Here is a 17,273-nt window from a genome sequence, read left to right as displayed (position 1 = left end):
TTTCTAAAGAGTTAAAATAAAAAAGCCCTTAGTCAACTACATTTACAAAGGAAGTGTCAATGCAATATTAAATTATAATGGCAGAAGTAACTCTAATATATTCTTAATGAGGCTCTTTAAAGTACTGAAACTGGCAAAAAATAGTTGTAAAAAGAAGCACAAAAACGTTTCTGTTTAGTCTTAGATAATTTTCCTTCCATTGATCTTAGAACAACAACAACAAAAAAGGTTCCGTTTCCAATTCCTTATTTCTGAAAATGTTTGTAACAAATAGATACTTACCTGTTGCAACATGATGTCCCATTCCAAATATGGCATAAATAATGACAGGAAAGAAAGAGCCATATAAACCAAAAACTGGATGGACTGAGGACAGAACCGCAAAGGCCAGCCCTATAGAAAGTTAAATGGAATTAATTTACTATATGAAGATAAAACTGTTCTGCATTCACTATTTTCTTTTTAATGAGGAAACGTACAATTTTATTAAAAGCATGAAAAAAACTCACCTTCATTTACAAAAGCCTAGAGCATAAACCAACTACTGTACAATGAGTATCAGAAAGAACTATGGAAGGTTTTTCATCTATTGGCTCATAAAAATCCTCACACTTTCTTCGGAGTCTTGGTCACCAGCAGAAAAAAATAGGTCACAGACACAATCTATGGCACCAGCTACCATGTTTCCAGGTTGTCACCATCAGTGATTCCAAACACTTTTTTAATAGCCAGTCCTCACAGGAGGAGGCATCACTGTTTCACCCCCACCCTCACAAAGATGGGTTTGAGACTGCCGGGGCTCCAGGCAGACATATGGTTTTCTTTCAAACATTTCAAAACCTATAATTTTGGTCCGGATGGAGCCCCTTCAGTCTGCTTTCTTCTAATTTCTCTAATAAAGAAAAAAGTATTTTAGACTTCATTATCTTTAGGTGCCTGGTTTTTTTAATCATTTAGATATTAACATTTCTTTTGTTACGTAAAGCTGTTGAGCCAGAAATGGAAAGTATTTGACTTTCATGTTGAGATGGAGAATGAACTAAATTGGTTATGATTTAACTTTACAGACTTACTGGCTACCTTCATTGCTTAGCTACAGAGGACAGCATCCATCTTTTTCTTAGAAAGTCTCAGAAGGTGCCAAGGAATCACCTTTTAGCAGAGACAGTCCTGCAAAGCAGCAGCTTTGGTTGCTGTTCAACTTTAGATACCTAAGTTACCAAGCAAGTCTACACTGACTTCTTGCAAGTCAGCAGAAAGACAGACTTCCCAGACTATGCTTCAGACCATCAGCCTCTACTACCATTTCATGGTTTTTACTCCTAAAAACTCAGAGTAGGAAAAATTGCCTGGCAGAGTTTCTCCACAAGTCTTGGTGAATACCTTGTCGTGCAGCTGGGAAGACAGGATTGGCTTGTGTAACACACAGGTGCCGTTCTGAAGTCCACCTTCAGCCTGAGTGACCAGCCTAAGCTCGCCTATATGTGTGTGTACTGGGAGAATGACCATGGCATGGCCTGTGACAGAGGTGATTCAGATCTATGAAATGGAATTGCCTTCTGTCCACATTTGCAATCTCCAAAGAAAATTAAATGTGTAGGATTTATTGTTCTCACCGAACTTTCCAGAGAGGTCCAGAAAGCATTTTTTTACCTGAAGCACTAGTGTATGGGGTTTTAATAACATGGAGAGTGCCAAAGAGTATCTTTACTTATAGGCTTTCAGTGACAAATCTGAACATATTGATTCAAGAGCTCTCTTCTTGAATTTGGATTTGAGTCTGTGACAAAGAGCACATGGTGGGAGGAGAAAATAAAATGCCAAAAGGCCAAAATTTTCAAATTCCCTGTGAAGCATACGAGGCCTAGCAGTTCACCTGTTCTTAGAAAAACATCACAGTGAAGGTTGTGCTGAGAATGGATCTCACATTGATCATCTTCATCCACACTATGCTCAGCAAAGTAGCACTATCAGTTATGATGAGGAGGGGAGGGGAGGGGAGATTTTAAAATACATATATTTGAAAACTTTGATGCCTGCTTTCAAACAGAAATGAACTTCATTGCTCTTTTGTATTTTAATTAGCATACCAACTAATTATTGCTTCTGCTTTGTTCTCTTAGTGCACCATTATCATGAACCAGGAAGATCTTTGAAAATAAATTCTGGTTCTACATCCATGTTCACACGATCAATAGATGTCAAAGAAGATTCTGACCCAAGAGCAACACAGAAGGATGTGCCTGAGGAGAATAAAAACAGCACAGGAGAGAACTGCATGACCCTATCCAGACAAAAGTAAACATGGGGAAAGAAAAGTAGACAAAGGAGAAAAAGATTTTTAAGGCTTTTTCAACACTGAAAAGCTCTTCCGTTATGACCATTTTACGAACAAAACCAACAAGAAACAAAAACTTTGTGATTAACTCACTAGGAAACTACCACTCACACAGATATTCCAGTCTTGAAAAAAAGCATTATGCAAGGCTAATTTATTTTACTCTCCAAAAAGTAAAAGAACCAGCAAAATTAGTATAAATTCAGGCTCGCTTTAATTATATCAACATAATTGAAATGAAGTGACCTCTCCGTGTGGACAAACATAAGGGAAATATGCAAGATTCAGTACTGAATTCTGAGCCAGGTATGTTCTTAACAAGCACTACTGGGAAGAGGCCTATAAATCCTGGTTAAGATGATCTGCAAAATTCTCTATGTTTAAGAGTCTCATTCATTAAATGGAGGAATTCTCTAACACTGAACCAGAAAATTACAAATAGAGAACATTTTCATCTGAAAACATTGCTATTTCCAAATATTCCTATTCACACACTGCAGAAGAGCTGCACAGTGCATAGAGAACTCACCTCAGTTAGTTCCTTTGCATGGTCTCCTCCTCTTGTGTTTTTTTTTTTAAATGTTTGGATTCCATCAGTTATTACAAGAGAAGTACAAAAACTCCCTCTTTGCCAGGAAAGGTTAATAATTTTGAAAGGTATTTTTTAAAATATCAAGACCGTTTTGTAGAAAACAGATTATGTTCATATCATTTTCAAGTTTCTGCTTGAATCGTGTTAATTTTGGACCTTAAAGTTTTCCTTATAAAATTTGCACCGCTCACTTGCAATAGGTTTTGATCCTAAGTAACAATCATTCAGTTCAAGAGGAGGTTAGCTTAGAAGCTGTACAAAACAAAACTGAAGGATACAGTAATACACCGCAGGCTAAGCTAAAATATTTCCAGAAGAGGGACTACTAGCTCTTTTACTATTCACTATTTCCAATTAATCCAGGATTAAGAACAGTATACATTGGTCTTTCCGCACAACATTTACAAGGAAAACAAGGGTTCAGCTACCGCAAAATATTCTGTCACCATCTGGCTGTAAAAGCTAATGCTCGCCCCTCTACATGCGTTTACTTTGGTTTTATGTTTCCCAAGACTTTCTGAATCTGAAACGTTTGACAATTATGGCCAGATTGTGTTTGATCCAGCTTAAACTGTATATGTTGTGGGTAGAGCACAAGAAGCTCGACCAGCCCTAGGTCACGCACACAGAAACTGTGTCAACATCTCAATCCGGGTCTCTGAGCAGAGCTGAGGGCAACAGAGAGGCACAACCTGAACGAAGCCTTACAGCCAGAAGAACCGGCTGACAGAAAGCTGACCTGTGAAACTGTGGCAAAGGGGTTACCTTGCCCAGTAAACCCCCAGCATCCAACAGGAATTTCGCTTTACTCACGCAGACTTGCTGCTGGGAAATATCTCTTGTTTACAGGCAGATAGTCTAAACATAAACCCAGAACTTGTTTTTTTCCCTTTCACATGTAGACCTTTCACAGTCTTTTTGTATTAAGTTTCTAGAGGTGATGTCTCGTTTTTTTCACGGTGAGGTCATGGCAGTCAGGACAGAGCTAAAATTACCAGCCTTTGAGTCTAGTCCTGGCTCCGTTTGTTCACTTTTTGCTCCCATTACTGAAGCATGTCAATCGTGTGCAAGAGCAGAGAGGCATTATAAAACTGAATTAGTAAAGACTTCAGGCTTTCTGATTAGGCATGTAACGTTATAAAGGTTCAAATACTTTTAAAGATATAATCAGTAGTATGTTTCAGCTCACTTCATTAATTTTCATATTAAACTGCACTACAATGCATTCCATATGCTCAAGAACTAGTCAAAAGACAGGAAACATTATTTTAATTTTTGCGTTCCAAACAGTAATAATACTCAACAGAAATAGATCATAAAACAAGGATCCCACATAATCTTCACTGGTAATATGGAGAAGCCTCCATGGCAGCGACATTAAGGTTTTCAAATACGAATATAAATTCCATAGAAAGGAATGCAAACAAAGAATGAACAGTAAGTTCAGATATGGTACACTAATATCGTGGTTCTTTGTTTTAACTACCACCTTATCGTAAGATAACATTGTGCGACACGGCTTCTTTGGAAACCACTCTCTCTGACTGAAAAACCAGAAGCATAACAATCCTCTGGCACGCTGCGCTGAAACACAAGAGATGTTGCACCACTGTTGGTAAAAGTAAAACGGAGATAACTACAAAATAAAAAGCTCGATACAAACACAAACAAGGCTGTATCCTACCACAGGAGAAAGGTCTCAGATTGTTGAGTTGATAGTTTCTGCTAATTAGGTTGGTGCCAAAACTACAGCAATTCAAAATATTTTCCATAGAAAGAGCTATGAATCATCAGAGTATGGTCAACTAGTTAACAATTTTCTGCACCTGGAAATATGCTCATGACTCATACACATGTTCTGAGAAAAGCTACACCATGTCTTTTGGAAATATGATTCGCAAACCAGAAATTTAAATGAAGCAGCAGGAAAAGTAGTAAGTCTATAATTCATTTGAGAAGTTTCAGAATTTGTATCATTTACTATTTCACGGAATCACGGAGTTTTCAGAGTTGGAAGGGACCTCTAGAGATCATCTAGTCCAACTCCCCTGCTAAAGCAGGATTGCCCAGAGCACATTACTCAGGACTGCATCCAGGCGGGTCTTGAAAATCTCCAGGGAAGGGGACTCCACAACCTCCCTGGGCAGCCTGTGCCAGTGCTCTGTCACCCTCACCGTAAAGTTTTTCCATGTGTTTGAACAGAACTTCCTGTGTTCTAACTTGTGCCCATTGCCCCTCATCCTGTCACTGGGAACCGTTGAAAAGAGCCTGGCTCCATCCTCCTTCAACCCACCCTTTAGATACTTGTACGCCATAATAAGGTCTCCCCTCAGCCTTCTCTTCTCCAGGCTAAAGAGTCCCAGCTCTCGCAGCCTTTCCTCATAAGGGAGATGCTCCGATCCCGCAATCATCTTAGTTGCCTTTCGCTGGACTCGCTCCAGCAGTTCCCTGTCCCTCTTGAACTGGGGAGCCCAAAACTGGACGCAGTGTTCCAGTTGTGGCCTCATCAGTGCAGAGTAGAGGGGGAGAATGACCTCCTTCGACCTACTGGCCACACTCTTCCCTATGCAGCCCAGGATTCCATTGGCCTTTTTGGCAACAAGGGCACATTGCTGGCTCATGGGTAATCTACTGTCTACCATGACCTCCAGATCCTTCTCCTCAGAACTACTTCCCAGCAGGTCCGCCCCTAACCTGTACTGGTGCCTAGCATTCTTCCTCCCCAGGTGCAGGACCTTGCACTTGCTTTTCTTGAACCTCATTAGGTTCTTCTCTGCCCAGCTCTCCAGCCTGTCCAGGTCACGCTGGATGGCAGCACGGCCCTCTGGGGGGTGGTATCATCAGCAAACTTGCTATTTACTGTGGAAAGCTATAAATGCAAAAGATTTTCTGGTAGTGTATATATTCAAATAACTTTTTGTTATTGTAACCTTTTATTCTTAAATGTGACTACATTAAGATGGTCAGACCCCAAGTTTAGAGAACACACAATGACATTAATACATCTTATCCCACTCAGAATTCTATCTGCAGTTGTGGTCACTCTCTGATGCTGCAGAAAAAGACAATTTCCCCCTTTGTTCACAAAGCTGAATTATATAGTAAGAGAGGTATTTCCCATAGATCCCCTAAAATATAGAATTAACACATATATAATGAATGTCCTATCAATCCCTCTTGGAGAACCAAAAAATTTGACACCCGGTGATTCATATCGCAGGCTTTAATTTCTAACTCCAGGATAGCTAACTTCTACTGAAGAAAAAAAACAACAAAACAAACACAGAAAACATTTTTAATATTATATTTCATAATAAATTTCCTATAGAAACCTACAATTCTGGAAGATTCTTTGACATTGACTTGTTAAAAGCTATTAACATAACATGATCCTTTGGAAATAATGTCATTTACCTCCAAAAATTGGAAAGCTCGGTATTGGTTCTCTCAGTGATGGACACATACACATCATGTTTGCAAGATCTCTGTTTCCTAATGACACCATTTGCTGGGGCTACAGATGTGGGTTGAACCTTCTGTCTGATTTATTTAAAGACAAAGTACAAAGAGCTTAAAATCATTCCTTAGTTGTTCTGTCATTTGAAACCTGAGGCAAATGAAGAATGTAAAAGCAAGATGGGAGGACAGATTCTGAAAAAAGTACCATAAATCTTTCAGAGACCACACAATGTTGAGTTGGCAACCATTCTCTCTTTTTTGAAGGATGCTTCAGTGCAGTTCCTTCCCATGCAACTGGCTCCTTCAGTCTGATGAGAATTAAGCATCTCAGCTGTACTAGTCATAGTACCTGAACCGACAGTATTTCACAGTATCTGAACTGCAGCTCTCCCAGTGCACAATCTGACACCTAAACCAAAGGTATGTTTGAGAAAATACTGTTTGATTCTGCTACTTTGCAGATTTCCAGATACTAACACTTGTATCTTGATTTTCAAAAGAAAAGATATGCAAGTATTACTGTAGAAGAAACAAGAGGACTGTGGACAAAAAGCCCAGTTCATCCAACCCCTACCATGCTGTGATTTTGTGATTTTGAAAGTGGGCTATAGGGAAATTCCTCTGCATCTCAATAAGTATAAACAAATAACGAAACCCACAAGAAGTTTCTGGTAAGCAGGTAACTACAAGGTTGTCTTTTGTGAAGCATCAATGCTGTGGAGAAACAAAGATCAATCATGACTGACGACAGGCCTTTATCAAGATGAACTGGACTTTTTGAAATCCTTGAAAAGAGATTTGAAAAAACTGGCGGCCAAGGATCTCAGCACTGAGTTTTCCTGATCTCTCTAACCTAGAAGATTATAGGTGAGGTCATTTCTTCTTCTTCCTTCAGGGAACCACCATTCCCCGGGTTTGTCAGTCTCTGTCCATGGTGCTCAGCACCCCCCCAGGCACGGGGACCAGACATCTGCACAGCTTATCTGATCATACTGAGTCAAGCGTACCTGGACATTAGGCTCCAAATGATTCAGAGGTCGCTCGGAATCTTCACATTTCCAGTAGTCTGCCAGACAGGTTTGTATTAGCACATATGTAACTTGGAAGGGTTTTAGTAGACATTGGAAATGAAATACGGCATGCAAAGCAGCTTCAGCGCCTTTTTCCTCTACTGGAAAGTTGTACAAATGCAAAAAAAAAATGGCCCTACATTTACTTGCTAACATGTTACATTTCATGATCAGCTTACATCATTATTCTTTGTATGGGAGAACTATAACAGAGTTCAGCTGGACACTCTCTTCCACAAATCCTTTATGAACTACATGGATTCTCCAATGCATTCTCTAGGAGATTTTTCTGGCTCTGTTTCCAAATGTGCTTATTCAATTTCATCTACACATGCTATTTGTATGCCAGATGTATATTTACAAGACAGATCTACCCTTTAATAAAATTATTAGCTCCAGTTAGTCTGCTCAGAGTATATTTATGTCTACATTTATAGTCAGAGCCTGAAAAGAGCCCCAGCAACCATCACCCTTGAGAAGACACAGCTGGGGTTCCTCCATGAAAAGCCAAAAAAAAAAAAAAAAAAAAAAAAAAAAAGTTTTTGGCATCATGCCTTCCAAAACACTGGGCACCAGTTCTGGAATGCATGAAGGCAGTATAGTTCATTTTTTTTAATGGCAAGGTCTCCAGCCAGTGTTAAAGAATTAGTTGTTCAACTATAAATCTAGCCCAAGATTAAATTAGCTTTAATTAAAACATACAAAACAGCCAATCCTCAGTGAGTTATTATTGGGCTTGCAGAATGAAAAAAGAAGTTGGCAAGAAAAACAATACTGATTTCATCAGATGCCATCTACATATTTCAATTTTAGTGGAAATATGTCTCAAGAGCCCTCCACCACCCCCCAAAAACATATTTGATCCAAAGCATTTCTTGTTCATGATAGGTCATAGGAAAAGCAGCAAATGTATAACCCTGCATATAAATTCTATATAAAGTATATCCATGTGCAAGCTGACTATAAAAAATGTATTTTAAAAAAATAATCACAAACACTGCCATAATCCCAAATCTGGTAAATTGTAAAGTCCAAATCTTATACCTATATGTTTCCACCTGAGCAACTTTCGAGTATATGCCGTGTAGAACACAGACAGATCTTTATTTCAAAAAAAATAGCATAATGTTTATGAATCCAGAAGAATACCAGGAACTTAGCAAGATAAAGATTGAATCCAGAAATACAGTGACAGTATTTTATTTTGAAAAAAAACACACGTTTGTCTTAATTTTTTTATAGATACACCTCAGTTCAAAATTTCACAGAATTTTTAAGCAGTAGTAGATATTGAAAGGAAACAAACTTGTGAAGGAATCCGCTTGTGCCCTGTGTTCTGTTCCCTCTTACAACAGGCAAATGTAATTTAGTACATCTATGAATGGAATTATGTGATAAGGAGATACATTTTCCAATCCCAATATTTTAATGGAATATTTTTAGAACTACTTCCAATTTTAAGTCTAAACATATTCATGCTACTTTATACACATTTGTTCATGTGCTGCAACTTTTACTTTAAATGCCGTTCCTGATAAGGAAAAACCTTCTCAGGTTTTAATTAACCTGTCCAAGCCATTTCAGTCTTCTCCCTAACATAATTTTTGGTTTTTTCTCATTCTTCTCCTAGACTTTTCTTCTACTGAATTTTAAAATCATCTTTCATGAACAGAGGCAACCAAAATTACACACTATATTTCAGATAATGGACCAACAGTCAGCATTACCTATGATCATCAGCTTCTTTGCAGCTCCTAACCCACCTAACAACCCTTTTTTTTTTTTTTTTTAAATAGGCTGATTATTTTCCAGCAGATTACTAAAACGACCCCTAACTGAAAGCATCAGTAGATCTGTCTTTAGAACGCATATATAAGTCTGAAGCAAAACCCACCAGCTGTCCTAGAGCCCTGCTTCAGAATTGGGTAGCAAAATCAATCACTTCATTGCTATAAATGCTGATACTATTTTATTATCATTAAAGGGAAAAACACCTTTATTGCTTGCATCTGGTCCAGTCCCTCATCTGCAATGCAGGTTTGTAACTATACCCACTATGATCCAATCATGGAATATCATTCCAAATTTGACAGAATCAAAGGTACTTGCTACTGGATCTGCAATGTCACTTACCTATTTTTTCAGAATTTTGAGATGATGATTACCCATCTCAGCCCTTGATCTGAGCGCGTTTCATTTTCTATGTTTAATTCCAGTTACATATCCATGCACTTGACCATTTCCCACATGGGCAAAGTCATCATCCTTCAGGAAAACTGAGACAAAGTACTAATTTTGTATTGAGGCTTCAGTTTAGACCAAATACTTAAGCAGAAAGTGTTTTGTCCTCTTGTTTCCTAAGGTTGAAAAATCCTTTGTGGTTTGGGGGGTTTTTGGGAGGGTCTAACTCAATTGTGATGTTGGACATTCATATTAGTAGCAAACAATTGAAACCTGTATTCTTTGCACCGTAAACTCTCAATACAGTAGTGCATGAGTCATTTCTGTGTTTCAAGCAAAAGCACTTATGTGCTTCTAATTTCCCTCCCCATATACTTTTCTGTTTGTGGACAGTGAAAAGACCTCCAAGATGGTAGATTGAAAAATGCAGAGTGCAAGTATTATGATCACCCCCTGAATGACAAAACAGAAATTAAGTAATGTTTTTGTCTAAGTATGAGTTCCTCTGGTCATTAATGGCTTGCAGAAGAGGACTATAATTATCAAAACCTCAAGTGAGGTCTTGGAAGAAGCTTGGGGGGAAGGGTTGTCATTGTCTGAAGTTAGGTACCTATATTAGGAATTTACATCCAGAAAGAGTAACGCAGTTTCAGGAGTTAAGCAGAGCACTTAATTTTCAGTACTTAATAACGCACTTAACAATGTCCTAAACAAAATACTTCAGATACATTTGTGTCCCCTAACTATATAGAGAACTGACATACATAAATAAATTATATACACTAATATACATAATTAAGCAGATTAACTTTGGGAATAATTCCTCTTGTGATGAACTCAGCTGCACAACAGAGGGTATATTTGTATAGACTTTTTCAGTCAAACTCAGAATGACTTTTTTTAGTCAGAGAAGCTTACTGATGGGTTGCATCATTACTTACATGGCTTCTAGATACCAGTCTTTGTGGACAGCACGCATAGTTCTGCCCAGAAAAAAAAACACCAAAACAAACAAACACAAAAACACCAAACCACAAATAAACACTTTCTAAATAACAAACCAAAAGCAAATATTGAGATATGATATACCAACCAACATACATTCTGTAATTTAAATCCTGAGAGAAGGCACAAAGCTATTTGTTTGAAAAGATAAGATCGGATGAAGAAGGCAGAAAAATGATTAATCAGATGTGGATCAACAGCTTCATAATGAATAAATGATGTCAGGAAGGATCACCTATTAAAAGCCTTGAAACTAAAGATGAATAATTTGCTTGGTGAAGTGAAAATGAGCTAAGAAGCTGCATTCTGAAGAGATATGAAGGGATTATAGCATATGTTCAGAAGGCTACAGAAAAAAAAACACAATGACAGCTTTATGAGACTTAGCTACATGGAAAGACAACATCATAACACATCTTAGTATTGTCCTGCTAGGAAACCGAGAAAAATTCAGGCACAGCTTGAAGCTAGTGAAGGGTCTGGAGCACAAGTCTTATGAGGAGCAGCTGAGGGAAATGTGGATGTTTATCCTGGAGAAAAGGAGGCTGAGGGGAGACCTCTACAACTACCTGAAAGGAGGTTGGAGCGAGGTGGGGGTTTGTCTCTTCTCCCAAGTAACAGGCGATAGGATAAGAGGAAATGGCCTCAAGTTGCACCAGGGGAGGTTTATATTGGATATTAGGAAAAATTTCTTCACTGAAAGGGTTGTCAAGCATTGGAACAGGCTGCCCAGGGAAGTGGTTGAATTGCCATCCCTGGAGGTATTTAAAAGACCCGCAGATGTGGTGCTGAGGGACATGGTTTAGTGGTGGACTTGGCAGATTAACAGTTGGACTTGATGATCTTAAAGGTCCTTTCCAACTTAAATGATTCTCTGTTTAAAGTGTGCTTCTCATGCAAGTAGGTAGTGTCCAGGTCATACGAAAGAGCCACAAAAAGAATTCCAGTATTATTTTGACAGGTTAGTGGATGAGTTACAGGAAAGAAAAGAGTAAGACCTGCCTTTAGCGATGTGGAACATGAACTGTTTATTAGCCACAATGCCAAATATAATGGCTGAGAGACAGCTCACCTAAATTTTGATGCCTACATCATCAGTGTCTACATCTGAGCCAGGCCCCTGGTACACTCAATGGAAATAGTACCAATCAACCTCGACAAAGTAGATGATTAGATTTAGTCAGATGAATCACTCCTGTGGTGGGTTGATCCTGGCCAGCAGCTGAGCACCCACCTGGCCACTAACTCACTCCCCCTCAAAGGACAGGGGAGAGAATCAGAAAAGCAAAAGCGAGAAAACTTATGGGTAAAGACAAAGACAGTTTAATAAGTGAGTGAAAGAAAAAAATAGCGATGCAGTCAGTCATTCACCACCTCCCACAAGCAGATTTAACACCATAAATTCCAGTAGCTCTTATCAACTAGATCTCCATTGACTATGAAGAATGCAAAAGCATCTTCCTGAGAACAAGATACCTAAGCTGCAGAACCTTTGTTTTATTAGCACAGTTTCAATCTGAAGAGGAAAAAACAGATTAGGTACTTATAAGGCATCTAAATGGACCTAGTAATTGAATTTGTGTGTATGGGTGAGGAACACAGAATGAAACGGAAAGACAAATCTTCCTATAATGACTGTTGATAAGGTGTTAATAAATTTTAAAGGGAAGGGGGAGAGAGGAATGAAGTGCTAGCCCAAGCAGCAAATTAAGGATTTATATGTTATTTCAGAGATATCTTGCTCTAGTCTACAAAAAAAACCACAAACAGATTTTTGAGAAAGACAAATCAGATAGTGATTACCAAAACATGAAAGCTCAAATTTCTTAACTGTCTGTGAAAGTACATAGCAAACTTCAAGAATGAATGACAAAGTTCATTTTAGATTCAAAGGTTATTTTTCAGCCTCAGGTATCAGAGTAGGAATAAGGATTCTATGTCTGAAAAATAAGGTGTTGAGTTTTGTATTATTAGTTTTCTGTGCTGGAACTAATGAAGTCTAGTTTCTTTTACTGGTTTTGACTTGCAGTGGACTGACTTCGCAGTCTGAGACCATGCAAGCTCCAACTGAATCTTGTCAGCAATTGGTGCATTTGAAAGGGCTTTTTTTTCCCGCTACCCAGATTATCTAGTGCCTAACAAGATATGAGTTTCTATTATAACTTTTTTGAACTTGTAGGGTCTGTTTCCACTGGCCATTTTCATACAATTTGTAAAAACACAGTTATCTTTGGCACTTGTTTCTCCAACTTCTGTGGAATAAGATAAAGGACTCTAAAATTAAAGGACATACACAAAGACCATATAAGTATTGTTTCAGAAGGTAAATAGAACAGAAGAGTTCAGCAGTGAATTTTGGGACTCATGAATTAAGATTAACTTGGCATATTTAGCAGACAATGAAGGAACTATAGGAACATCTGGAGAACGACTGCTTGGTTTCAGCGATGACCCTTTCATCACAAATGCCAAGCGGCACAACATGATTATCCCATACCTTTCCTTCCCATCTCCCTACATTCCTCAGTCTCCTCTGCCTCACCCCAGTACCGAATCCGTTAGTTGCACTGAATACTGTTGACCAACGGATTACTTCTGAATGGTCCAAAAGCAACGTCAGAAGAGTCTCTCTCTGGAGAAATTATTATGTAGTTTCTTATGGATTCTTTGATAATTATTATATTCTTTATTGGATAACATTTTGAGATAATAAGGGTAACACCTTAGGCACAGAGTCATAGGGTTTTACCTTAGCCAGCGTTAGGCAAAGTAACACCTCATCTTCTAAAGATCCATTTCTTCCACACTCTTCATGGAAGTAAAGACAATGAAATACTCAGGTAGCGTGCCTTTCTTGTACACCAATCCTAGACTGTCACCACAGGACATAGTTTCTAGTTTATGTGTCTCGTGATGGAAGATATTTAAACCTAAACTTCATATATGAACTCAAGTGCTCCAATTTTCAAGTAGCTGACTTGAAGGTATCTTACAGGAGTTTGAAGGCTTAAGTCACATTTAGAAACTAGTAATTTTGACCCTGAAAATCAGAAGATTAATGGTAGTAGCTCTTTAAAACTTTGTCCAAAATAAAAGATGGCATAAGAACTGTTATTCTGAACTATCCTATACCTTTATAAAAGACTTTTTGGGAGCAACCATTATCTGCAGACATCACTTGCTGGGATTTCTATTAATTTCCTCTTTTTTTTTCTCCCTTATAAGGCAGACACCAAAACCTGCTACTGTATAGGAATTCTCTAGAAACAATTTCTGAAAATTCTGTGAGGAGCAGTTATGAGCATTATCTTCGTTGCATTCACTATGACACACTAAGGACAGTGACTTCCCTCTCCCCTTCCTTCCTTTACAAAGGGAAGCCAGCTATACCATCTAAAATTTAGATTAAAAGTTGGAACACGGACACATTACACTATATCAGAGCAGACGCCAACCTGAATAGTCTGAACACGGCCAATGCCAGATGAGTAAGAAATCCCACAATAGGAAACTGTGAAAAACACGGCTCAGTTGGAAGGTCTTTGGTAATTATTCTGAAGCTACTGCTCTCCCCCCTGGAGTATGCAGCTTTCATCATGCAGAACACTGTTGCATATGAATACAACTGCAGCTTTTTCCATATACTTCCATAATCAAGTTTATTGCCATATACTTATTTAAACACGCTGCTACAACACCAAATTACTCTGTGCTCTACCTGTCAATTACCACTGGTTACTAGGTTTTTTTCCTACCATTGTCGGAAGTTCTGCCCTTCATTTTATTACAAAACTTCTTTTTTTTTCTTTGTGGGGTGGAAGGAAAGAGGCACAATAAGACCTCTTGAAATTTGAGGTGTTTTCCCTTCATGGTATATAACAAATGGGATTCTTCATTTTCTTGCATGACTCTCTCTGTGAAAGCATTAAAGGATAGTCCAGGTAACTGCAAGGCTTACAACACTAGGAAAAGAGCTAATGCAAACAGGGCCTACCTAAATATGTTGTGTTCAAGTTAAAGCACCACAAACGTGATAAAAGGCTTTGGTATCTAACTCTCCTCCTTTTCCATCCCCTAAAATCTTTCTGAAATCTCGAGAAGCAGTGAGGAGAGAGAAAGGCAAGAGAGGTCAGCAGGAGGGAAGAGTTTCAATGCGTTTGGTTTTAAACATCATAAAATAAAGAGAAAATTATTTCTAGATTACATAAGAATCATATAGAAAAAGAAAACCAATGTTTTCTGTCTTCACTGGATCTTCTTAAATTTATATGTTACATTAAGTTACTTGTTGGTACAAACTCAAATGAGAAAATCCCAGCTAAAACTACCAGCAGCACAGAACTGCTGTTTAACTTAATTTTTATGAATTTCAACGTAATGTTATTAGCAGCATTTTAATTACGATTGTTGTATATGCACATACCAGTGAAATTAGATACTTTCCAGTGTTACGGTATTAAGGTTCCTAAAGTTAAATCATGCCAATGCAGATGTTCCTAATTACTTTAAAAGCACAAATACTTACACAAACTGGTCATTTCCAGCTCCAGCATAACTGAATTAAAGGAGTGCTTATAAATTAACAACATGAATGATAGTTAAGTATAATAATGTTAAGAAATATACATATAGTTCACATGAGGGAAGGAATTAAAGTCCATCTGAGGCAGATAAGAAGTTGTGATTTGCCTGAGACAAATATAAAATATTGTCAAAAGGAGGTGCCACTATCAAAGACACCTCAAAACCCGACAAAATAATTTATTTCCCAGAACGAATCACTTTACAAACCCAGATTACTGGGACTTCAGGTTTCTTCAGGTCATCATGCAGGCTTTTATTTTTGGGAGGTTTTCCTTTTTCTTCTTTTTTTTTTTTTTTTTTTTTTTTTTTAATGCTGCCAGATGGAGTCTAACTCCACCCCTAGTTTGCATTGCTGCTTGAAAAGAGAGGTGGTAGGTAATGTAATACAGCATTAAATCAACACAGAAGCTGAAGTACGCAAGCCACAGATGCGGGTAGATCCTCTCTGTGGGTAACGAATGCCCCTGACAGAAGCGCCCTTTATGCACAGAAAGTTATTAATTTTTCCTGCTGCATTCCAGGCTTCCACAGGTAACAGTACAATGCCAATGTTTACTCCAGAACAGTATGTCTTACAATGCAATTATCATGTGGATATATTTTGTTTACTGTTTGAAATATAGAAAAGTGTTCATTTAACTGATAAGATATTGTATATAACCATACGCTGTTTGAATAGAGTTACTGCTCTCTTATTTTCTATGTTAAGTCTTAGAAAAATTGTCAAAGGGATGGCATGTATAGTGAAGTTCCAGCTCACAGAAATTAGCCACAGTAACACAAGGCATTTCTATTCACATTTGCACATCCACTCTACACACATAAGAGTTAAGACTATACATTTTGTCCTTATATTTTTATTTAGATTAAATCAGCAGTAAATATGTAAGCATGTCTTTGTTTTAACCAAAGCTTTAAGATAATATTAAACAAGAAAGAAAATTAAAAAAATAGGACCAGACCAATTCAGCACGACCAGATTTCAAAATATGAATCTGAAATGAGTTAACTGTACCTTGAGTCACCTGTTGGATGGCCAGCATCATCCCAGAAACCGTATCAGGAATCAAGTTTTCCTTCCAATTGTAGACAGGCATCCATCTCAAGATGGGCAGCCTGCTCATACACCAGAGTTTGATATCTTCAAAGCGAACAGCCTGGATCTTCCTCCAGACTGCACTTCTTTTCCTTTTTGCCCCTGTCATCATTCCCACCTCCCAAAAGCGGTTCCTCTTCCAGAAGAGAGAACAGTTGAGGAATCACCCCGATCTTCGTCACTCTCCAGTTTTCTTCTGAGATTTTTGCAGTTTCAAAACTGCAGAGAAAAAAAAAAAAAAATGAACAGAAGCACTTAAGATTTCTGCAGCTGTTTTCTAACCATACTCAATAAGAACACTTATTAAACGCTTCAATTATATAAACAGCTACATGAAATGCAAGAGCCGTTTATAGCAAAGATCACATTTTCTGCTCTTTGCAAAAAATTTGGTCTAGTCTCACGGTAGTTTGTGATTCTTTCCAGTAACCTCCCGCTTTATATTCCCTGTAATGCTTGTGCTTTTGGCCTCAGTCCAGTGGCAAAATGAGGTATTACTGGGTGTGTGTACGATATAGGCTGGGCTATGCTAATACGAGCGGGAAGTGCCCAGCGGAGCAGGCATCTCCCTGCCAAGCCCAGGAGAGCAGCCTTGGCTCTCCTGGGGGGAGCTTGCCTGGCTGTGGTGGGAGGGCACGAAGTCCTCAGTAACTCCGGTGCTAGCAAATTTGTTTTATTCCGTCACTGTTTTGTCTTCTAAATGACAGTAAAAAGCTTACTTATGTAGAAAATTCAGAACATCAGGTAGCAATAAGTCCTGCTGAAAACATATACAGATTCTCCCTGGAGGCTGAAGTCTCAGCTTAAAGTGTAGCGAGCTCAAAGTGCACTGAAGGACTGCAAGCTATCAGATCCATGGGAAAAATGCAGAAAAGGCTCATGACACTCGTTGTTCTCCAAAGCTACCTCTTTCTGCTCTTAGTAGTCCACCCGGCAAAGGCTCTTTCA

The 17,273-nt window shown here is 38.4% G+C and overlaps 1 protein-coding gene across 1 annotated transcript in view; it reads right to left on the bottom strand.

Annotated features, from left to right (window-relative positions):
* SLC26A7 (solute carrier family 26 member 7) overlaps nucleotides 1–16,437 on the bottom strand; it is a gene marked incomplete at both ends in the record, with an annotated part of 71,299 nt that extends 54,862 nt beyond the window's left edge. The window contains 2 exons of the mRNA XM_082499245.1: nucleotides 283–393; nucleotides 16,245–16,437. Of these exons, the coding sequence (XP_082355371.1) occupies nucleotides 283–393; nucleotides 16,245–16,437 (304 nt within the window). The remainder of the gene's footprint in view (nucleotides 1–282; nucleotides 394–16,244) is intronic.
* Between the last annotated feature and the right edge of the window lie 836 nt (nucleotides 16,438–17,273).

Source organism: Vanellus vanellus, assembly GCF_965231255.1.
Source record: "Vanellus vanellus genome assembly, chromosome: 2".
NCBI lineage: Eukaryota > Metazoa > Chordata > Aves > Charadriiformes > Charadriidae > Vanellus > Vanellus vanellus.
Note: the sequence above shows the minus strand (reverse complement) of the source record. Positions and strands in the feature narration are given on the sequence as shown.